This window comes from Haliaeetus albicilla, chromosome 9 (genome assembly GCF_947461875.1).
Source record: "Haliaeetus albicilla chromosome 9, bHalAlb1.1, whole genome shotgun sequence".
NCBI classification, from domain to species: domain Eukaryota; kingdom Metazoa; phylum Chordata; class Aves; order Accipitriformes; family Accipitridae; genus Haliaeetus; species Haliaeetus albicilla.
This window is the reverse complement of record NC_091491.1, coordinates 15858396-15881774: the sequence shown is the minus strand read 5'-3', so window position 1 is coordinate 15881774 and position 23379 is coordinate 15858396. Positions and strand designations below refer to the sequence as shown.

The 23379-nt window shown below is 49.3% G+C and overlaps 1 protein-coding gene and 1 long non-coding RNA gene across 3 annotated transcripts in view; one reads left to right on the top strand and one right to left on the bottom strand.

Moving 5' to 3' along the window:
- KY (kyphoscoliosis peptidase) overlaps positions 1–15170 on the bottom strand; it is a 21470-nt gene extending 6300 nt beyond the window's left edge. The window contains exons 1-9 of one of the 2 annotated variants that reach the window (XM_069791816.1): positions 14848–15170; positions 13765–13827; positions 11452–11514; positions 9277–9351; positions 9055–9096; positions 8286–8336; positions 6221–6303; positions 5735–5843; positions 2802–2919 (exon numbers count right to left, since the gene is read on the bottom strand). In XM_069791816.1, the coding sequence (XP_069647917.1) occupies positions 2802–2919; positions 5735–5843; positions 6221–6303; positions 8286–8336; positions 9055–9096; positions 9277–9351; positions 11452–11514; positions 13765–13827; positions 14848–14980 (737 nt within the window). In that variant the 5' untranslated portion in view covers positions 14981–15170. The remainder of the gene's footprint in view (positions 1–2801; positions 2920–5734; positions 5844–6220; positions 6304–8285; positions 8337–9054; positions 9097–9276; positions 9352–11451; positions 11515–13764; positions 13828–14847) is intronic. The other variant, XM_069791817.1, reaches the window with a different exon arrangement.
- LOC138686818 (uncharacterized) lies at positions 11514–23379 on the top strand. Its single transcript, XR_011326115.1, has 3 exons — positions 11514–11609; positions 21647–22035; positions 23170–23379. It is a non-coding gene; the product is annotated as an uncharacterized lncRNA (long non-coding RNA).

Sequence of the window (23379 nt, the reverse complement as noted above, 5' to 3'; positions counted from 1 at the left end):
ATGCAGAGAGAAGATTGAGAAGATCTCCAGAAATGCTTGAAGTGGCAATGTGATGGTAGAAGATGACCTAAATACAAGGTGGACTGGAAAAACTGAATTAAGAAAGAGTTGGCAACATCTGCTTGGTGCAGCAAGGAGGTTAAAAGCTAAATTGCTTTTCTGCTTCAAAACGAGTAGGAGATAATCTGGATCTTGCTACAGGTGCTAGTGGAATTCAATGGCACCTTCTTCACTTTGATTTCAGGTTGACTTTGATGATTTCATCTAAAAAAGAAGCAAACCTGGCTCCTCCAGAGGGAGACAGAATGGTTTGTACTTGTGGTAGGTAGTGTACACTCCTGTACCTGAAAAGAGGGAAAGCTACTAACTGTAGAAAACAGGAAAAGCAAAAGGATGTGAAACCTGGATTATTTGCAGTCTAGTTATGAATAAGGAGCAGCTAAGTGGTCAGATCCACTGATCTGGAGTGTGGTCAGCTTTGCTCCCAAAGGTCGTGCTGAAACCTCTTAAGTGCAAATACTTGTTTTGCCTCATTGTTAATTCTGGTAAGTGAGTTTCTCCCTGAGTCCAGACTGCTAGGTTTTGCCCTAAATTGAATTAATGAATTTACACTCCCTGATGCACTCGGCCATGCTACCTCCTCAAGTTTGGTTCTCAGCTGAGAAGCCAATTCTTGATAAATGCTGCTAAAATATTGGTCAGAAGCCTGTGTTTACATTCATCGCTATTATTCCTGATGTTTGGAAACTGATGTTTTGTGGCTAGCTTTCCACTATCCGTGCCCACCTTTCCTCTGTGACAGGAGTCTCAGCTAATGGGAAGAAGTCTGGCTGCCAAAGCTGTGGTCGGAGGTGAGAGTGTTGTGTCTGCAACAGGAACTCTTCTCTCTGCTGGCACTGGGACAAGTAGGACTCAATCAGTGTCAGCTGTTGACTTCAGCAGGACCTTTGGAGGAACTCCTGGTGACTGGCAAATTGCGTTGTTTGTTAAAGTTGCCTCAACAGGAGCTAGGAAAAAAAGGCACGTTAAAAGACCTTTTTTTTCCTCCCAAACTTGGCTCTGAAAAACCTTCATATAAGACAACTGCTCTTTGCCTCTTGCCTTTATGCTTAGACTCAGCATAAGACTTGAACAGTGCACAAGAAGAAGGGATGAGGAGATCCCCTTGCAAGGAAGGGGTGTTCTCTTTGGTTATAGTTTTTCAGGAGAGGAGCTAAACATTTAGCTAATATTTGACAAAAGTAATAGGCTGGATGACTGGGAGGTTTCTTGAATCACAAAATGAATAATCAACCTGGAACTGAGAAATTAGGAGTAAATCAACAGAGCCTTTAAATAGGAAAAGATATCCTTGGAAAGATTAATGTTTTTAATGAACTAAACATATGCTTTTTAATGAACAGATGCAAATTTCCCCCACTTATAACTGCTAATAACTGTTCCATAAGATGCAGTTATAAATTCTTACTTCATCATCCTATTTCTTTATTTTACTCTTTAGAAAGCAAGATCTAATATTGCAAGATATGTTATTGGTTTGAAGCATTCACCACTTTAACATCTGGCACAGTGTTTTTTTTTTTAATCTGTCCTTCTCCCTGTAGATTTTGTTTGTTTCATGGTTAAAACCTTCCCAAATCTTTTTGGATGGTGTGGAAAGCCAACTGTTACTTACACATGCCAATTAATAACTGGTCTTTAATTTTTTTCCAAAGCTGTCTTGTAAGTGGAAGGTGCTCCCTGGGAGAGCCACCTTGCAAGCCTGCACTCTTAGGAAAGTACACCATTGCTTTCTGACACTAGGAAGCCCTTCCAATCTTGTGTCCCTGTGTCGTCAGGTCCAGTTTTCTCCTCTTGGGCAACCCTTCCACATAGGGCTGGTCCCAAACTTGCCAGGCACCTTCATTGCCTTCACTACTCCACTAAACCAAATTATTGCATGCAGCTATGAGAGGTGAGATGCTGCTCCTTGCTGTGGTGTGTGAGGGTTGCCTTGCACAAGGCCATCTCCTTTCTTTCCTGGGTTGGAGAAACGTGAGGGAGAAGGGATTTGTGCTGCATTCATATGCAAGGCACCTGTGCTCCCTGCCAAGGAAGGGGCTGTCTTTTCTCTGAAATGGCTGTGTGATTGTAAAGTCCTGCTTTGTGGTGGAAATCTGACTCATTTATGCAACTAATCCCCAGTGAAGTCAACAAGGTTTTGTAGGCAGGAGAATGGATTTTAGTCATTAAATGCTGACATGGCTATAAAATGGGAATTGCAGTACTGGCCTCAACGGTGATGCACCTTGAGATTGACTGCAGAAAACGGTGCGGTAAGTGTGAGGCAGTGTCCCTGTGGTGCTTCTGTAGTGGAGGGGAGAGGGCATCTCCAGAAGGTTTTGGGAAAGCACCTTCTGGGAGTGTGCCTACCTCTTGCATGGGAGCATGTTGGAGACAACACTCCTTGTTTAAGTCTTGCGATGCTTTTAACCTTCACATACAGATACTCAAAGGAAAAACCTGGCTTCTTCTAACCAAATTAGCTCTGTGTTTTCATCTGCCATTATGTTAATGCAATGCGAAGCTCAGCAGATGGCACAAAGCAAATTATGCTGGGGAGGGGAGGGTGGAGGAGGTGGAGGAGGAAGCAAAATTGACCTTTCTAGGACTTGCTGTTTTTCCACAGCATGGTTTGAAAGCTAAAGTTCCACGTCCTGCTTAAAGTCACATCAGTCAATGCAAAGGCAGACAGAATAGGCACAGAGATGACAATGAATGTTAACTCTCCCTGGCATTGAATGTTTCTGAGCTTAATTTACCTGCACATTTGTTCAAAGAGCCCAGCGTATCCCTCACAAATGCTCTTCCCCGTCTGAAGCACATCTATGGGTTTGCTCGACAGCTGGCTTTTGTTATGGTAGCCCACTATGTCGTATTCTGTGGGAAGGAACACAGACAAAAGTTCATCCAAAAGCCTGAGGCAATGGGGTCGACGGGCAGCAGGAGCAACGCTTGGATTGCTTTTCATCTCTGTGAGCGCAAGCAAAGAGAAACGAGCCGTGGCACGTGCTGCGCAAGGATGTCGTGGACAGCTGGTGGGGGGAAAGGGACAAGGTCTGTCTCTCATCCCTGTTTATTCTAAGCCTGGGCTGGGATTCAGCAGCTGAATCCAAATGGGAGGAAAACTCTGCTTTTTTAGAGAAAGTGAGCCTCCCCAGGGGCTGCCGTCATGCGGGGGGATCTACGATCTCAAGAGTGCCCAGTAAAAAACAGAAAGCTCTGCATGTGAAGGAGTCAGACTCATGTTACTGTCAAAGGAAAACATTGAGCTTTTTGCACTCTTTACAAGCAATTTGTATTAAAAATACTTGGAAAGTAGCTTGTTGGGAAATACCTGAAATGATTTGTTGCAAGTGAGTCGTATTAATACCTGGAAGCGTAGGAAATCTTAATTTGTTTGAATGAATGCAGAAAAGCAGCACAGCAGGGTTCCTTCAGACAGAGCTTGAGGAACTGGTCTGGGAAGGTTAATTCAATACTGACCAACCTTGGTCATGTCCATAACCTCTTTCTTAAAATATGAACATATTATTCTGACAAAGCTCTAAGGAATGCTGCATCAGCTGATTCATCCTCCCTTTAATGCTGTGGAAGAGGAAAAAAAGCTGGCAACACGCTGTATTTGTGCTTTGATGAAATGCTGCAACTGCTTGTCTTTTATCTAAGGGGCTCAGCCGACGGCTGCCTCGGGGTTGGCTGGTGGGGCTGTAGGGAAAGCCTGGCTTTTTCCACCTGGGCTGTTCACTGGGCCACCAGCAAAACTGCAGAGCACTTTGAGAGGTATGGAGAGCTAGCTGGCTGCATGTGGCTCTGTATTTATGCTAGAAATGATAGATAAAATAATTTCTTTTAGTGCTGCACAGAGGTAGCAGTCCATTGCAGGCAGGGAGTTGAATTGAGTAGGAAGAGATATCCAGGGAGCAGTGCTCTCACTTAAAATCCAAACAAGGAAGTAGTTTATATTATCCATGCCCTTCCAGGATGGATACATGGCATTTTTGTGAGCCGATTTAAATTCCTAGCACTGTGTTTATTTCCCATGCATGTAAATAGGGGTCAGTCTCTGCAGGAAGGAAGGAGAACCAGGGCTAAGATGGTGTAAAAAAAAATCTTGTGGGGAGATCACAGCATACCTGTCGGGGATCAGAGACATCCCATGAATGTGTGTTAAGGTAAATGGACCGACTCAAACCAGACTGGCCATCCCAAGCAGGATCTGGCCCAGGCAGTGGCAGGCAGAAATGAGTTAATAGTGTAAAGACTGAATGATCAGCAGCCGACGGGTGCTCGGCGCTGGGATGAGTCAAATGCTCGGTTTCAGGAAATGCAGTGAAATCAGCAGTCTGCATATTTAAGGGCAAGATTAAAGCTGCTTGGGATTGACCTAACTATGCTAACTGTGCAGTTGCTGGCCAAGCTCTGCTGATCTCAGTGGGTGTGAGATTAGGCCAGTGCTTCCCAAATTGCTCTTCTGCTCTCGGTCAGCTGGCCTGTTCAGCCAGTGAACCGTACCGCACCAGAGCCCATCAGGATGTGTAAGAGGTGAGGGAAAGAACAGCTGCACTTCTCCCCCTCTTCCCCCCAAGAGTTAATGGGAAAGAAACCCTTTTGCATATGTCTTGCAAAATGTGATCATGTTGCACATCCAGTTTCCCCCCACCAAGGAGCTTGGGGTGGCAAGAAGTCTTTTGTCCCTTCTGATGTGCCAGACTGGAGAGGCTACAAATGCTGCCTCCTCCTCCTTCTTTGTCCTCTTTGCATCTCTTGGTTATTTCTGAAACTGCAGTGTTGCTTGCGTTGGGGTTGGGTAGGAAGGGGCAGGGGAAACTGGGTGATTGCAGCTCTTGTGAAGGTTGAGAGGGTGCACATACAGGCAGGAACGGTGATCATGCAGGTGCCAGTGTGTTTTATGAAAGCTGTTCTCTCTGATGTGCTGTGCTGACATGGCTGATGGACATGTCAACAGGAGGAACGCAGTTAGGTACCAGCTAGAAACTGGAGTATGGGATGTATCCACAAAACACAGGGGCAAAGCTGGCAGCAAAACAGCCAAGAGACTGTCAGAGGTGAGAGGGCACCTCACCCAGGACGGGCTGTGCTCGGTGCTGCGCTGTCCCGGCTGCTCCTTGCAAGGGGTGGTCTGCTGCCCAAAGAGGAGCTGCAGAAGCGGCTGTGATGACACTGAGCTGGACAAGGCAGCTTGATGGTTCCTGGTGGTACCTCCCGGAGCAAAGGCACCAGCATGCAGAGTGCACTGGGAAGGGCTGCATGGGGGTTGAGGGCATTCAGGACAGTGGTGGAGGTGAAACTTCTAGTGGCATTGGATGGCTCTGTATGTGGCGACCAAGCTGCCAGTGCTTGGCAGCCTGGCTTTGTGCTCCGGCTGCTTACATGATAGAGACTTGTATGGTTACACCTTCAAATGAGTCAGGTAGGAGTTAGAGATTCCTCATGTGGAAAGGAATCATTTACACAGAAACCTTGTAGGGCCTGGCAGTGCTAGGAGAGGGACTGTGGAAACAGAGATGCTGAGATGACCTCTGAATACATTTCTGGATAAATACACCCAGAAAGCCTTCCTCCTACCCACCATTTGCAGCTAACCCACAAGGTGTACAGAGTAGACTGCAATGGCAGTGTAACAGGGGTGACAGCAACAGCCTTATCTTCTAAATTGAAGATCTCAACCTACCTATGTGATGGCATATCCACATCCATATGGCTCGGACTTTTTCCAGATCGGTCCGGGCTTGTTTAAGCAGGGCTTTAACGAGTTCCTCCACGCTGTTCTTGACGTTTACCTGTTTGTGAGGAGGAAGCGTTGCAAGATCGTGGTGAAGCAATTGCTATGGTAGATCTTCCTTCCTCCCCACTGCCTTGCTCTTCTAAAGCTAGCTTCACCTGCCAGGAGACTGCTCTAACCTGAGCTTCATTAAAAATAGAAATACAAAGCTGTAGTTCCATGTTTTGAGCAAGTATTTTTGGTCATATTTTCCCTCCTAGAGTGGGATCTCTGTTGCTGATGTTTGCAGGGAAATGGTTTTTCACTTATTTGGGAGATTTTGCGGCACTTGGCCCGATAGCTCAGACTAAGCTGGTGTTAGTGCTGGTAGCTAGGTTTCAAGGAACGTCCCCACAGGGGAGCTGGGAGGAGGACAGAGGCAAAAGCAAGACTTACTTTTAATGCGTAGGCATCCAGCTTCTCAAATTGCTGCAGATCTACTGGCATGGATTTCAAAGAGGATTTGTCCCATGGATATACTGGGAAGAAATGAGTTGTCATTGTCTCAGATAGGGAGGGGGTATTTTTCCTGGCTGTACGCTTGAACGAGGGGACACTGCAGAGCTCCTGCCCAACCCGTGGAGGCATCCATCAGCGGGTGCTTAGGGAGCAGAGGACACGAGGGCACTTGCAGAAGGTCCCTGCCAGCTGCATGGAAAACAGGAGCCATCCTGTCTAGTCTGATATAATTTGGGCAATGCTGGAGTGGGAGGTGCCCCTGTGTCTTTGGCACTGTATAACAGCATAGAAAATCCCAGGATATTATATGGAGATGCATGAGATATAATGCAGAAGTATCAGGGAAAATCTGTACTGTGGAAGCCCTGGCAAAAACATTTAAAAAAAAAAAAAAAAACAACAAAGAGCTGGATTTTTCCAGTAGTTTTGCTGAAAGCGATGACTGTTTTGCATGGTAAAGGGCCATGATTCTGCACAAATTCAAGCACATGAGAAATGTAACATTGGGAGCAGTTGGACCGCAACTGGTGTGCCTACCCCACTGCATCTTTGCAGGCTGTAGGCTCCTGGTTCTAGTCGGTGTGAACGAAGGGTTAATAACTTGCCCTAATTAATCAGATAACTTATTTTTTAAGAGTCTCCATATAAGCTGACACTGTTCTCTCTCATCAGTGAGCCACCCGAGTGATGCAGCTATAGCTCGGTGCACAGACGTATCAGGTGGATGTCTCCCCTGGACCACTGTCTGCTCAGTCCTCCCTTCTCTTCTGAGCTGGTGAGAGGAAAATTGAGCTCTATAGCAATCTCTCCCCCTGTCATGTGCTGTCAAAGGCATTCAGGACTAAAGAGATTCTTCTAGCTATCTCTGTAGGATTGTTATTTCTCTGGAAAAAGGGATTTAAAAGAGATCACAAAGTGAAAATGCTGTTGTGTGACTCCTGAGCGCTGGGAGAGGTGAATGAATGGTGCCATAGGGCTGCTGTTTGCCTGGAGAGAGGTGACAAGAAGTAAATTGCCTTGGGCTGTGTGTGGGGGCACAGAGGCTTTGGCTGGTTGCGTACTGCTTTATTCGTGACCCTTGCTAAGTAAGCAGGACACCCCTCTGCTGTCTGCTTAGCAAGTACTGGTGGGAGTGGGATACACAAGAGGCTCTGAGAACATCTTATCCTAGCTGAGAAGTCGGCAGTGCTTCTGAAATCTATATTCATCACCTGCTCCCTCTCCATCTCCCCAAATGGGGCTCTGGCCCCTTTGCTGCCAGCTCCAGCCCACTGGGGATGTGGCCAGAAGGTCTATTCCTGACTTGCAAAGGTGTTTTTTTAACATGACCCCTGCTTTTCTTGGAAACCTCTGCCCTAGGGAGGGGTTATGGGGCATCCTGCGTCCCCGTGAAGGTGCAGCCTGCTAGGTGGGATGCAGGTGCATCCCCATGCTGGGCAGGCACCTGTCTGCCAAAATCAGCGTGTAGGCACATGGCATCTGTTTCTTAAACAGGCTTGTTTGTTTATCTCAGTTTTCCCTGTTAAGGGCTATTATGCTGACCTAAAGAGAGATAAAGCAGATTTACGTGTTTAAAGGTTTCCACTCTCTACAGCTCTGAAAATTACTTTTTGCTTTTTGGGAACGGGATGGTTTTTTTAGGATTGGTTATCAGTTTTTCGTCTTTGTCAGGTTAAAGCTGCAGATGCGGGATCCGCAGTTAGGAAGTGTGCATCATGCCTGTTTCCAGAGTAGCCTTCCTCAGGTGTGGAGCCTTGGGAAGGTCTCAGGCACATGTGATGTTCCCAAAGCCATCCCCATCTGCCGCCCCGATGAACAGGGAGCTGGGAAGCCAAAGGCTACTTGTGGTAATAGAAATGAAATCCCTTGTCCATGCACTTCAGTCTAGGCTTGCAGCAGGGGAAGCCCTGCTTATAGGACTTGATGGGCTTCTATCTGGGGCTGCCGCGCGTTGTGCCCCACCATGCCACTGGCGTGGGGTGAGGGGACCACTGATAGTTACCATGCAAGTCTTTTCCTTCTGGTGGCCGTGGGGCTTCAGTCCTCTGGAAACCTAGCAAAGAGGAGAAGGGAGTGTGAGGCGAGCAGTTGTTGGCAGGAGAAAAAAGACAGACAGAAATAAGTGATTCTGGGGAACAAGACTGGGTGGAAAAAGCTGAAATTCAGGCTTTTCTTTGCCTGTTCCCTTGCATTCGGACATGGATGTCAGCACCCTGTGGAGCGTGGGTGCCAAGGGGAGAGGGATGAAGCAAGCTGCCTGGACCGCGGTGCGCTCTGCATCCCCTCCCCACCACCCTATGGCTCTGCAGAGGCTGCATTCCCCAGCAGTCAGGCATCTCTTGTTCCAGCCTGAGGGCTGGGGACATCAAACCCCTGCCCACCACCTGGCCAACCCCCCCCCCCCCGCTCCTGGCATGGAAGAAGGGAGAGCTGAGCTCCAGAGCTGTTAGACGATAACCCTGTAGAGAGCTCTGTGGCAGCTGGAGGATTTCGGGGGGATGCTGCAGCCTGCAGACTGTCACCACCTGTCTTGTCCCAGGGCTGGAGGAGGAGGACCTTCCCCCCTGCCCCGGGAGCAGAAGGATCCTCAAGCCCCAGGTGCAGGCAGGGTCCAGCAGCATCTGCCTGGCAGGCAGAGCAGGCAGAGGGGTTGGCATCCTCTCAAGAGCCTCGAGCCCCCGTAGGGAGAAGGGAGCCTGTCTCCTCCTGGGAGCAACCTCCTGGGCGAGGGCTAGCTTGGAGTCATGCACCGTGGTAGAGCAGAGCCTCACCTTTGTTGTCCTGACCTCTCAGGCTGGGCAGCCTCCGGGGACCTGCAACAACCCCAGCATGCTTAGTGCAATCACCACAACCCTTACCCTGGCTCGAGGGCTGCAGCGTCTCCTCGAGCTCCCAGGCTTCTTGCCCTCCCTATTTCTGCAAAGAAAAGGACGTGGCCCCTTCGCTGTCCCACCCTTGACCCGCTCAGCCAGGTTTTAAAGCCCGGGCTGTACCTTTTCCAAAGGAGAGTTTCTTGAAGAGTTGTGGGGTGGTATCCTTGGGATGAATCTCCACCGTCACCTGGGTTCCTGCAAGAAACAATGACAAACTCCCTAAGAAAGGCAAAACTAACCAGGACGCAGAGAAAAAGGGCAGGATTGCCTGCCAAAGCATTGCTGAAGCCAATTCTTAACTTTGGCAAAAGAACTGGCAGCTCTGGCGATTGTGAAGGTACCAAAGCGCTTGGGTTTCCAGGCAAAACCAAGCACCCTTAAGATAAACTGTATGGTCAGGAAGCCTGCGGTCACCTCTGGTGTGATTTGTAATTCTCAAAAAATAACAGACAGTCCATTATAGCCTAACAGGTGATAAAGCAGCTCATAAATAAAGCAGAAGTCCTCAGCAAGGACTATGTGGCAGCTTAAAACAAATGGTTTATCACTGTATTAAATAGCTCTTGATGGAGATACAGTAAGCAGAGAATCAATTTCTTTCATTGATTTTTCTTGGAATCACACAGAAAAAGGCTCAGAGCTATGAGAATGGTTTGACTTGTGATATTAAAATTTTTGGCAAAGGCCATTGCCTGTAAGAGGCAGCGTCCTGGCAGAGCTAGCTGCAGTCCAGGCATGCTGTGGGACTGATGCTGATGCTGTGGGACTGAACAACCTCAGATGGAAATCTGGGGGTCTTGTGTTTAAAGTTCCATAGAGAGAAGTACAAGGAAAAAAGTTAGGGAGTATCTTATAAGAATTACCTGAACTTTTTGGAAAAGACTGCATTTTTTTGGCAAGTATTTCAGAAGATTTTGCAACCACCGGGGTTCCCTGGAGGAACTAGGCATGCTCATGGGCTCCCCGTTTCGGATCAGACAGAGGTTACTTTGGAGTCTGAAGGTCAAGATATTAATGCACCTTGGGGCTGCCATCCAGTTGCACGTGCTACCTCCTACAATTTTATCGAGAGTCTTGTGACATTTGGGGTTTTCCTTGAAAGGCAGCTCTTAGAACCAGCTAATTAGGTAAGAATCTGCACTTTCATCAGAGAATAAGTTTTTCCACAGCATTCAACTTTAGAAAAAGTTAAGCATCTCCTGTGATTGTGCAGAAAGGGTCGATGTCCTTTAAGCCCCAAAAGCAGAAGGCAAGAAAAACTGTAAAACTGTAAAACCCCCCTTTTAAATCGTAGAGCTTGACTCCAATTCTGGGATGACTGCAGATATCCAGGTGTCAAGATTAGAGCCGGCTGGTGTATTTTGTCAGTTAATTCAAAGGTAAAATGAAGTTGTTTCTCAAAGGGATGACTTTGTGCAAACGGTATTATTTCCTCAAGATTTTTATGTTTTCAGGAGTCCCTTTTTTTATTTCTCAATAATTATTTTTAGCTTTGGGGTTTTGTGGGTTTTCTTGCCAACTTCTACTTTCTCAGTTTTCCCCCATAAATTAAAAATCTTCATTTTCAAGAAACAAATTTAATGGTGAGGAATGCCTTCTTCCAGTAAGTTTAAAAGGCATTTAACAAATGAAAAAAATGTAATTCCACAGAAATTTTTCAAAGAAGTGCTACATTCATTTCTTTAAAAACTAATGGTATGAAATGGTTACTGATGTTTTTATGACTTCTTTTACTATTCCTAATCAAGATTTCCTTCATAAAGAAACACTTGCTTTTCTCCTCCTTCTCTGTGGCCAGACCAGTCCTTGGCCAGCGTGTGCTCTGGGGTGCAGCTTGCCCAGCACTGTCCCTGTTCTAGTGCAGGGATGGCTCCTTGCGAGGATCTACCCTATGAAAGGACTTCTGTAACCAGCTGTCTTAAGCTAAACTTCTGCCAATATTATTTCTTCCAGCCCTTGCACCCTTCCATCAGCACTGGAATAGCTGACATCGGCAGGAGTATGTTCTTACCATGCTTTCCAATTACGTCTATGCCATGTCCCAGTGGTCAGGGGATGGTGGAAACCCAGGTGCCCCAGGACCCACCTCCATGCATCCACACTGAAAGACCCAAGGATTCTCCAGGCTCCCCTGGGATTTTTAATTCTTCATGCTAAAGATCACAAAATTGTCGAGGTGGGGCTTTTTGCTCTTTTGGGGTGTTCTGAGGTTATTTTATTACAGAAAAAACTTGAGCGGGAACTCACTGAAGCTCTGCTCTGAAAAAAAACGGTATCCCTTGGGTCGCCACTTACCTTCATTAGAGTATGAAGTAACGGCTTGTGCCTGCTTGCAGGACTCCCTGGAGACTCGCCGACCTGGTTGCACAAAGAAAAAACATCTCAGTGCCTTGAGAAAGCAAAGGTGCCTGGCGCGGAGGTGGATTAAATCTGTGCCTTTGCTCAGCAGCGAAGTAAGTAACGACACAAGAAGCCTGAGCCAGTTCTCCAGCTTTGAAGCCCAATTGCTCATGGTCCAGGGGTGCCTGGCCCCGGTCCAGAGGGCTGCTCCAGCCTAGGGAAGGGCTGGAGTGGGTGCTGCTGCTCAGGGTGGGAGGTTAGGGTGCTTGGACCAGCAGGTGCATGTTTGGATAGGTGGATGGGAGGGAAGGGCAGCACGGCGGGGCTTGGAGGCCGTGCGGTCCCTGAGTGGGAGCATTGGTGTGATTGTCAGCACCTCATCCTCATCTTCATGTCTCTCCTCTGTGCTCTAGAAGCCCCTGACTGTCTCAGTGATGCTGGCTGGCCCTGGGGTAGAGGGAGGTGAGTGGAGAACCTGGTGTGCCTGGGGAATTGCAGGCAGCATAAATCCGCTCCCCTCGGGCTGTGCTGACAGTTAGCAGGGCGGTCAGCAAATGCCAGGCGACACTGAGCCCTAGTTCCCGCGTGGCTTTGGATGCTCAAGCCTTGCTGGAGGCAGGGTGGATGTTGGCCAGGGCGATCCCTCGCTCTTTTTCAAAGCGTCATGGAATCACCGTCCTGCCAGCCACCAGAGACCAGCGCAAGGAACCTGTTTTTTCACGGCTCGTCCTGAAGACCAGCTACCAATCGTACCTCGTGGCTGTGACAAGGATCAGGCCCGTGAATGATGGGATTTTGTGGCGTGGCATGGGGCCGCAGCCTGTTTGTCTCGGTGGGGTTGGGGTGAGGCTTATGTAATACAGTTTGTAAATATTGTGGCAGCACCAGCTGCTCTGTGGCGTCAGAGGCTTCATCAAGATGCTAACATGGCTGATTAAAGGGGAATTTATTAACCCCTGTGGTGCCAGAGGAGTGAAAGCTCTGCCTGCTCCCTTGGCACCTGAATTCCTTAGTAATCCCCACAGGCATTTAAACCGCCTAAGGTAAAGCTGCAACAGAAGGTTTCCCATATTGCATACTAAATACTCCTGCCATTAGTTAGGCATGGTAAATGATTGACACTGTCCTATCACTTGTAATGGAGGCTCTGACTTGTGCTCTGCAGCTCTGGTTGCGGACCCTCTTGAGCATGATGGAGGAGTGAGAGAGAGAGTGTTAAGTATTTATCTGCTTCCCAGAGTGGAGTCTTTTGTTATCATCTGGTGTCTGAGACCACCAGATTTGTAAAAAAAAGCCCCAAAGTTGTATCTTGCCATGAAATATTGCTTGCTCACAGTCTGTGAGAGCCATCCAGCCACCACTGATTTCAAAGGGGCTTGGATCAGGGCTCCTATTGAGCACTGTCCTGGGCACAGCTGTGGCTTTTGTGTGCTGCTATTGCTTGGCCTGTGGACCTGTTTGGTACCATGAGAATTACCTGTTGTCTTGCTTTACCTTTGCCCCCCACCTTTCTCTGCTAGACATCACATTAGGCTTAGACTACAGGAAAGCAAGTCGGATGGTCTGATTCCCTTCTGCTGGAGCTGCTCTGTCCTGTTGCATTGCGGTCCAGCAGCCTGGCTGCGTGTGGCCAGGGGTGACCTCTTCAGATGTTCCTTCTGAACTGTTTCAGGGCATAGGGGTGAGGAATTGGCAGGGGAACATTCAAGACTAGCAGCCACATCGTTCCTGGATAGCAATCACACCTGCCTTGCACTCAGCAATCTCTGAGCGGGGGAGATGAAGAAAGGACTGGTCGATAGACGGATTGAAACCCCAAAGGTTTCTTGCACACCCCAGACCCTGCTTAAGCTGTGTGAGTGCTGGGGAAGTCTCTGGAAGGTCTATCTGCAACCTGAGCAATTTGGGGCACTGAATTTCCCCTGCCATCAGCTGGCTGTGAAACGTAGGAGCTCCATGCACCTGAAATATGACCGAGCTCCATGGCAGCTTGCAGGAGAATCCCCTGCAGATGGTTGTGCATGGGCTGTATAGTGCCACCAATGTGCATCCTGGCCACGGGGCAGAGGAGAGCATGGAGGGGATGCTTCCCATGGCACATGGCCCGAGGCCCTCCACATGTCTCCACTGAAGCCCCCCAAAGTGCTGGAAAGGGACGGGTTGTTTCGAGCATGTTTATGCTTGAGAGGCACAGCTGGGTGCTGAAAGCTTGCAAATGGGTTTTGTGTACTGTGGTTAGTTTATCCGTAGAGTGAGAAGATGACATACCGTTAAGGTCTCTCCCCTGAGGTGGCTGTGATTGGCTATTTCCATTTCCATCATCCTGCAAACCTATAAAATATAAACATGAGATTGGCAGGCTGTCCTCCTGTAGTGAGGTTCTGGCACTGCCCGGAGGCCAAGCACCCCCAAACCTTTCATGTAACCCATCATTCCAGCTGAAACAAGTCGTCATCGGGATCCACCTTCCCTGTCTCATCTGCAGCATTTGTTGCAGCCACTGTTGCTAAAATATGAAATACCAGGAAGAAAGTGTAATAGTCCAGGTTTAAGTTGCTTCGATAGGGCTTGCTTGTATTTGGGTAGGTGCTGGATGCTGTGTTAGATGAAGCATGAATACAACTTCTGTGTCAGCTTTGCCTATCCTTGTTAGCCTGGAACTGATTGTCTGAAAATCTAGCTTTTCCCCAAGGCTTTAGAGCAGGAATACTCCCTTTTCTCCTTTTACTTCTGCAGGGAGGGTCCCCCTACAGTTGCAGAGCACAGCCTTAGCTTTTTGGAAGATCCCTTGAAGGATAGGAGCTGGGCCAGGGAGACTGTCCCAAACTGTAGCTATAAATGGCTCAGGGTAGTCATCCTTGGAGACAAAGCCTAGACATGCTTCAAGCAAAACAGTTTTGCCTTGTACTCTGTTGTAGTAGGTGCTGGTCTGGGGTGAAACTGCTGAGCTCTCGCCCTGCTCCCCTTGCACAGCCAAGAGAGCCTGTGGAGGCATCTCAGGGCCACCACAGGGCAGAGCAAACATGGTCCTCAGATTAGTACCCGTGTGTATGTCACCTCCTCCTGTACCCCGGGTTGCATGCACCAGAGCCAGACACTGAGCAACCTGCAGCATGCAACGTTGCACAAGCAAGGGCTGTCCTGCACCAGGAGGACCAGCAAAGGCATGCTGGGTTTCTACAAAAAAAGTTTGAAGTTTGGGGTTTTGCAGCATGTCTGCAAAGGAAAAGAGAAGGGGGGGAAGCCCAAACCCTGCTCCAAAGCTGCTGCTTCACTTCACCATCTCCCGGGCAGCCGGTGCAGCACCTGCAGCCCTCCCCTCCCTCGCACCGACCGCAGGCGGGACGTTACCTGCGCTTCGGCTGCCTTCCGTCTGCCTCTCTCTCTGCCCTTTCTGCTTGCTCGCTGTCTCCTCAGGGTGGACAATAAGCAGCAAATTGATCGTGACTGCACTGGGATCTGTCTTAAAGTCCATGGTACCCATCAGAGCATGGCCAGGGCGTCAGTCCTCCTGCGAAGCTGCTGCTGCTGCGAGCTGCTGTGTTTGTTTTCCACCCTTGGAAAGGCAAGCGCGCTCCCCCCCAGGCTGCCGCACCAGCGGGCTGGCCCTGCCAACTGCACCATGAGTGCTCTGCCAAAGCCGACCCTAATGAAGAGGTTACAAGTCACCTTTGAAAGGAAATCACAGGAGGGATCCGTTTCCTAAAGCAGAGGAAGGAGCAGCGTTTCAGCTGGGGGGGGGGTCTGGTTTCAGAGCGTGCCCCCGGCTCACCCTCCCCTCTCTCTGCCCTTTTCGGCTTTAAGCACTTACCTACATTCAAATCCCCCAGCAGCACTGTTCACTGGGGGGCGGGGGGGGGTTCTCTTCCTGGCGCTGGCAGAAATCCTTAAAAGGCTTTCTCTTTTGATCCCCTCCCTCGGCAGAAACTTGAAGGATGCTTAGGAGTATAAATAATAGCTGCTGCAGGAGGAGGGGAGAGGAGGGCAGCAACTGCAGCAGGGAGAAAGGGGCTAGAAATGGGGCACGAGCAGCCATTTGCGGCAGGGAGGATCAATCTTTGCAGGGCTGCTTGGCGTGCAAAGTGACAGTAGCGAAGGGAATTGCAGGGTGCAAGCCAGACTGTCCCAAAGGAGCCAAAAAAAAAAATATAATCAACCTCCCTCTGCCCCCATCAGCCTGCAAGCCCGGCTCTTTGGGGTAGCTGGAGACTGCTAATCAAAAAGGAAAGTTGTGCAAATCCCCAGCTTTCTAGAAACTGTCCCAGCCTACAAAATGGGGGACAAGAAGGGTTACAGTGCAGGTTAGCAACTTGGCTCAGCTGGTCTCTGCAGCTCGGAGAAGGGGCTGGCAGGGAGACGTTTTCTAATTTTACCGCTGGCCCCTGTCCCGCTCACGCTGCCAGCCCCGGCTGGCTTGGCCGGTGGTCCCAGGGGAGCGATAGCACCTGTGGGCTGAAAGGCTCTCCAGCAGTGCTAGGAAGGGCTGTGGGGGTGCAGGAGGCACCAGCTGGTGGGGGCAGTGGGGGGTCTTGGGAGCTTGGCACCGGCAAGGTGCCTTTTTGTGGGTGTCGCGAGTGCTTTTTGGGCAGGAGTGTGAGAGCACTGGGTTCCTCTGGCTGCGAGCTGGGGAAGTTGGTGTCCTGGATCTGCGAGCAGGAGCTGGTACTATTGCTCGGTGTTAAGTTACTCATGTTCGGAGGCATGGGTTTTCCCCGTGGATCTCTATATAAATCCTGTTCCCTCTCAATCTCCTGCCCCTTTTCTGTTCCTGAGCCCCTTCCAAAGCATGGACAGCCGATATGCCCCCATGCTTGCCTGCAAATCCAGCCCTAAGCAATTCCTCAGCATATCCAGAAATAGCGTATGTGGCTGTGGGGAACCTTCCTCCATCCTGCCTTGCTAGTGCACCTTTGCATGGTCCTGCACCTGCCGTGACCCTCTGGACAGTGCCTGTAGCATCCCTGCCAAGAGGGGAGCATCAGGGATGGGACGTTGCATGTAACTCCCAGTAACGCAGTGAGAATCCCATGCTGGGGATGGATAATATTGTTGTTGGGGTCTGCGTGGTGGTTTTGCCCTTTAGTTCACACATTGGAGCAGTTTTAGGTTCAGGGGTCTCTGGTTCAGCTCTGGCTGTAAGGAGCTAGCTGGAGGTAGTTAAACCTGAGGAGGAGGAGGGAGGGAGGGACAGATGCACGCTCAGACGTGCTGGGCTCCGCCAGGCAGACTTTCCAAGCCATCTGGGGCTTGCCTGTCTCCAGTTCAGGTCCCCGAGATTTATGGCTGGAGTGACTTTCTAATCACAGTTTTGCCATCTGCCTGTTGGCCTTTAGCAAACCCCTCTCACCTGTCACTGAGCCCTGCCGCTCCTGCCTGCTCCTGCCTGCTCCTGCCTGCACCACCCGGCGAGGAGCACCCTTTCCTCCCCATTGCCCCTGCCACTCGTCTGAGGTGCAGCCCTTGTTCTTGCGGGTCTCTTCTCCCTCATCCTCCCGGGTGGGACAGTTTGATCTCCTGAACTACTCATCGGCACGGCTGAATCCGAATTCTGGTGTCCTGCACCAAACTCTGCTCCAGCCAATGTATCTTCCCACTAACCCACTTCGCTCTGCTGCTGCCTCCTGTCAACAGTGATTTCCCTGCATGTCCTGGCCTCACTCCTCCAGCAAAGCAGCTCGCTCCTCTTCCAGGTCTGCTCTTAACCTTGTTCCTCTCCAGCTCCAGAAAGGTGATGGCTCGGTGACAAGGAGAAGGGAAAAAAAAAAATCTGGCTGGGGACATTCGTAAAAGAAGGTTTCAACGGTGCAACCCAAGTCACACTAAGCACATGAGCTGAACTCAGTGCAGACACCCAAATGAATGTTGTGGTGGCACCAGCTGATGTTAAGCTGATGCATTTCTTCCTTGGCAGCTCTGAGCTGGAGCCTCCGCAGCTGAGCACGTGGCCGTCGCTGCTTCGGTTGCTGCTGGCGCTTTCCTTCCTGGCGGACTGTAAAAATTAGTAGGGTCTTATTTCTCTTCATGGTGAGCTGGCTGCTTCTGGCCCAGCTGCCCGCAGGCAGCAGTACTGTAGGCTGAGCACCACTCCGCTGTCTTTCCTCCGATGGCCTCAGCTGCCTTCAGCCAAAATGTGTTTCACTATGAAAGCATCTGCAGGAAGGTTCTGCTTTCCTAGAAATAACGATCATCGCGGAGAAGTGTTTTATTTTCTTCTGTCTTTTTTCCCAAAAAAGGATACCTTGAGAGGGGAAAGGGAAGGTTTCTGATTGTTTTTTTACCACAGTGCCATGAGCACGAAGGCAAAGGCTTTGCTTTAGGTGGGTGCTGCTACCGCCTGCTGCAGCAGCAGGCCCTCCTTGTTTGAGAGGTTTATATGGCCATGTGATTTCTCATGCATAGGAAGCCTGTCACTGGCCTGAGATAAGGTCATGACCAGCAACACATCTGTCTGTGTGCCAGGATATTTTTGAAGCTAAAAAAATTTACATTTTGAGGAGGGAAAGGAGAAAGCCTTTTATTGCTGTGTTGATTTTAAAATAAAGGCAGCTCTTTGAATTTGCTGCGGGATTTAAAATGTTCACCTAAGTCCCAGGGAGATGAATTAATGGCCAGAGAACAAGAGAAGCTATCAGAGTGGCATGATTACATGTATTTACCACATGGATGTCATTTCTCCAGGGGTGATCTGGGGGACAGAGAGACTGTACAATTGTAGAGCAAGAATTAGGTTATTTGAATCCCATTGGGTAGAAAGGAGAATTGCAGGCTGCGTTCCCCAGGAAAGCGTTTTAACTCTTCTGCAGGTGTTTTGCCTTTGCTATGTTCCATAAAGGCTCCAGCAGAAGGTGTGGTGGGAAGATGCCCTGCCTCCACTGCGCCGAAGGATGGCTGCTGGAGAGCTCGGCCCTGCTAGGGCTGTGGTTGAGGGTGCCCAAATGCTTTTCCAAGACCGTTGCAGATGCCTGCACCTGGAAAAAGTGCAAGGGCTGCCCTTCTCCTTGGTGCAGAGGTGCAGGGCATGTTCTCCTGATCTGCTCTACCTGTCCACCCTGGGGAAGATGGCTTACACCCTGGTGGTACAAGGTCTTCTCCACTCTCTGGAGAGGAAGCCTGGGCATGTAACTCCAGCGGAGGCAACACCAATGTCATCTAAAGATGAATCCCAGCCTCTTTAGTTTAGTTTGGAACTAACATGCCCTTGATGACACCTTTGGTAATTGGCTAATATTCATCGTTTTAAAACTTTGGCCTTTCACTTGATGCTTACTGGTTCTTGTGTTATGACAAATAATATCCCTGTTTCTTCCACCTGTGCCATTCATGAAGGCATTAGCGGTAGTCACCTCCAAGCTGTAGAACCTTTGTGCAGGAGTTGTTCCCTGTTGCTGCTCCTCCTCCTCTGTGCCATTGTAAGCTCTACCGTACCCCTTTTGAGATGTGAGACCAGGGCCAGACATGCAGCTCCGTGTGCAGGCATACCGATGATTTCTGTCTTGTTCTCCGTGCCCTTCCTGTTAAAGTTCTGTCCCAGCATTAGCTTTGCTTTGTTCGCCTGCTACCAAGTGGGTATTTTCACAGAACTATCCACAAAGGCTCCCAACATCCATCTCCCAACTCAGAATAGCTCATTTAGAGCCCATTATTGTGTGCGTGTGCATATATATTTGGAGTTAGTTTTGATTTATTTTTTTCCCCGGCATTACTTTGCATTTGTAGACATTGAATCTCAGCTGCCATTTTCTCTCTCAATTGCACGTTCACTTTGGAGTGCCAGGACACATTCGTGTTGTATAATGTATTACAATTGCACTCTGATGAGTTTTAATCTACTCTTTTGGCCTGCCTGTCCTTTCTTCCTCCCTCCAACAGAGCTGCAAGACGCTGCGCTTATTCTCCTCCCAGCGGCTTCCAAACCACAGATTGCTCAGATGCTCTGTTCATTTTGCAGCTTCTGCTGTGTCAGCAGCTGTGCTTTATGATTTAAGACGGCAGCAGAACTTTCCACTGAACTATAAACCTGTGTATTCAGTTTCCTGGTATCCACACAACCGGGAAGCTAATAGATGGCTGGGATAGTCCTGTGAGGAGAGGTCAGGACGTATTTAGATTGCAGGGAGACAATGAGGGTTGGTGCACAACTGAATTGAATGCTGTGGCCCCCAGGAAGAGACATGGCAGGGGGATGCTTTGAAGCTGGAGTCTACCTGCCTTGGGGAAATAGTTCTCCCCAGGCGGGAGAGCCTCTGGCAGGAGGTAATGCATCTTCGATGGGATTGCTGGTCCATAAATGCCAAGCCTGGTTGGGTCCTGGCTAGTGATATGGCACAGCACTTGTTCCACTGGGGAGCGTGCACCTCACAGCACAGAGATGCTGGAAGCAGCTGTATGATGAGTATGGAGCTGGGTGAGGAGCGGAGCTGTGGCTTAGGGAAGGCGAGTGTCACATCTCTGCGCTCAAAGAGAGGACCGCAAATATTTCTGCAGGTTTCTGCTACTTTCCCTTTTTTTCAGTGAAAAACAACATTGCCATGATGATTGCTGCTCTTTGTTCCTTGAAGAGCAAGCTTTCAGCAGCTGAAGATTCAGCAGATGTTTTGCTAAGGTTTCTTAAAAATGAAAAACACCAATGTTAACGCCCTGTGGCAGAGACCTGCAGGAGTGGCCTTGTGTCCTTGGCTACTTTGGGTTGCTTTGGCAGGGTGCTCTTCTTTCCCTCGCACGGTGGCAGCTGGATGCCGCTCTGCCTGCAGCACCAGCAGCCGAAGGCAGGGCTGCCTCTTTCCCCAGCTCACAGGGCTCCTGGAGGGAGGGAGGGGGGCTCTTGGCAGGACATTCGCCACCAAAGGTTGCCAGGGCTGGAGAGCTATGCTGCCTTGTCTGTCTGAGCACGGATCTGTTGACCTTCAGTGTGCTGCTTGGCTTATGTTTTGTTGCTGGCCTTTCTAGACGAGGTGAGCAGTTCTGGCTGGGCTGCGCACAGTCATTAAGGCATTAATCCTTTTATAATCTTCAAATAACTCGTCCTTTGAAGGTAGTGACAGCAAGTGCGACGGAGCCCCTCCCCCTGGGAGGCCAGTGAGCTCTCCTGGCTTCAGCTGGTCGCTGGAAGAGGTTTTGTCCTCTCCCAACCACTGTGAGACCAGTGCTCAAAATGGCTCGTTCAGCTTTTCTAGGGACAGTCTGTGTTAGCCTTTGGATACCCTGCAGAGGGTTTAGGGATCATTTGTTAAGGTGTCCCAGTAACCTGAATTATGCATTAGCTATGCCCTTGGATGACGTGCTTTATTGTTAACCACTTACCATAAAATTGCCCTCAGACAAGCTCGGTTAATGTACGATGCAAAATGCATCTGTGACGGGTAGTACGGTTACAAATGTTTTAAGAGACATAGGTGAAGAAATGGGGGGGTGGGGGGTGGAAAACATGCTGTATCTACTTACACCAGTATTAAATATGAAGGAGGTCTCTCCCCCCTGAGCAGACTGGCTTTCTTGACATATGCCTCCTCCAAAATTCTGGGTATTGGACTGTGCAAGTCTGATGAAGATTGTATAGCTGTTCTTTCTAAGAGTCCTTCAGAACACCCAGGCAGGTTTATTTTTTCCCTGGAAGGCTATTTCTGGTTTATTTAGGAGGGAGCCTTGCCCCTTCTAATTAAATACACAGCATGTCACTTCCTGGGAGGTGCAGAAGGTCCTTTGCTAGACCAAGTGTTGTCTTTCGCATTTTATCAACATCTCTCTGCTGCAGTGATGAGCAAAGCCCTTCTTCTTGTTGACCCAGCAGGCAAATGAGTTATCTCCTTTGCCCAGTCAACCTGGTGTTTTCTAATGCACCTACAGATGTAAACGGAAAGCAAGTTTGGAAAAAATACATGCAGCTCAGTATGGGTAGCGGTGTTTGAGGGAAAGCAGACATGGTAGTAATCGACCTTTCTGAAGTGACAATGACTCTGGGGGGACTAAACCCCTAAACATTCCTTCCTGAGACACCGTAAAAATGGGGTGATTGTTCCTTGGGAACTTTGTCTGCACGTGGGCATGCTCCCTGGTTACGTTTACCTGGAGCTAGAGCTAAAGGACCTGAATGGTCATTTGGAGGCAAGGTCATGAAACAGTTCTCACTGGGGTTATTTCTTCTTAACCCAAGGTACCGGGATGCTGTGGAAGGAGCTGGATGCTCTACATGGTGGTCATGGACACATGACCTATTGGATGAGCTGACGACACAATGGTGGCAACAGAAGCAAGTATGCCGATGACTTGGAGAAGCTATTGAGGAACCTATCTCTTGTCTTTGAGATGGTCTATGCATATTTGCTGCTGGTGGGACATACCAGTGTCAGTAGCAAGGGATGAACAGTTTGAATTTGCTGTGAGACCTCTGTTTGGAGGAGTAACCCTGGTGTTTCAGTGGGTACCTCTGAAGTACATCTACCAAAATGTGATCTCAGGTGCCCTTGAATGACAAATCTGGTGCTTGTCAGGACAGAAGGAGGTGTGATGATGCCAACAGGAGATGGACAAACTTAATTCAGGGTGAGTCAGGCCTGGTTTTGCTACATAGGGGTCCTTGAATGAGGAGTGCTGCTGATTCTGTGTGTTCCCAGGACAAGGAGTGATATGAAGGAGGTCTGCTATGTCCCTCACAACACGTGAAGCTGGCTGGCAGGAAGAATGTGTCCATAGGGAGGCAGGACTATTTCTTCCACACATAGACTAATTTTTTTTTTAGCCAAGGACCAGAAGGTAAGTGCTGCCTGGAGCTGCCTCTTCTGTGCATTACACTGTAGGCAGCGATGCTATTCATGGCCTAGAAGGCAAACGCATAGGTTTGTTCTATCAAGCTGGCACTGATGGCATTCTCCTTTACCGCATATCCTGCCTTCCTTGAGGGCCACGTCTTCTCTCAGGCTGACTGTGTTACTGCCATTCCCACCCAAAATGCCAACACCACAGCCTGTAGCAGTGTCCTCTTCCCTGGCCACCCCACTGCAGGGTGCTTGCTGGAGACATGAGCCATTTGCTGTAGCATGCAACGCCTGCCAAGTACAGGCTGCCTGTGCTCGCTGCCACTCACCCTGGCCGTGGGAGAAGTCCAAAACACTGAATCATTTTTTGCACCAGCCAAACCTTCACGCTTTGCCAGGTATTTTGCTACCATCTTGGAAGAGCTGGTTGGCTGGTTCCTGAGGTTGAGGCCCCAAGGCATGCTGGTGTGCTGCTTCCCCAGCAGCCTGGTAGTGCATCGAGAGGAACCAGACACCTTCTTGGTTCCTGTTGCCCTTCCAAACGGCGGTAGAAGATGAACCTAACAGCCTGCCGCTCCGACACAGACACTGTGCCTGGCTGGAATGAGCTTCCTGGGGTTGCCATGGAGATGCCTGATGGGCACCTCTAACTTTTCAGAGACCTGGCAGGATGCCGGGGCATCCTAAGCAACATTAGCAGCATTGAAATAGATCCCTTCTGCTCCATGAGACCAAAAAGTAGTCAGGAAAGACTTCTCCACTTAGGAGGGAATGAGCTCACCTGTGGAGCTGGGCTGTCTGTCTTGTCCAGTCACTGCTCCCACCTCCACGTGAGCTGTTAGAAATAGGAGAAAATGTATTAGACTCTTTCCTTGAGCAGCTGTGCAAAAATCACATTATGTTTTTCGTTCTGCTTGCATAGTTTCAGGAAGCTGAGCAACGAATGGCACGACGCTGCGGGTCTGGCGAGATGCACGGTGCTTTGTTTGGAGAAGGAGAAACTTGTTTTGATGAAGAAATAGAAAAAAAGGGGAGGAAAGCACAGTCAGTAGCACACCACTTCGGCCTGAGTATTGGAGCCACACCCAAAGGGTTAAAGCAACCCAGAAAGCCTAAGAGAGTCCCTCAGGAT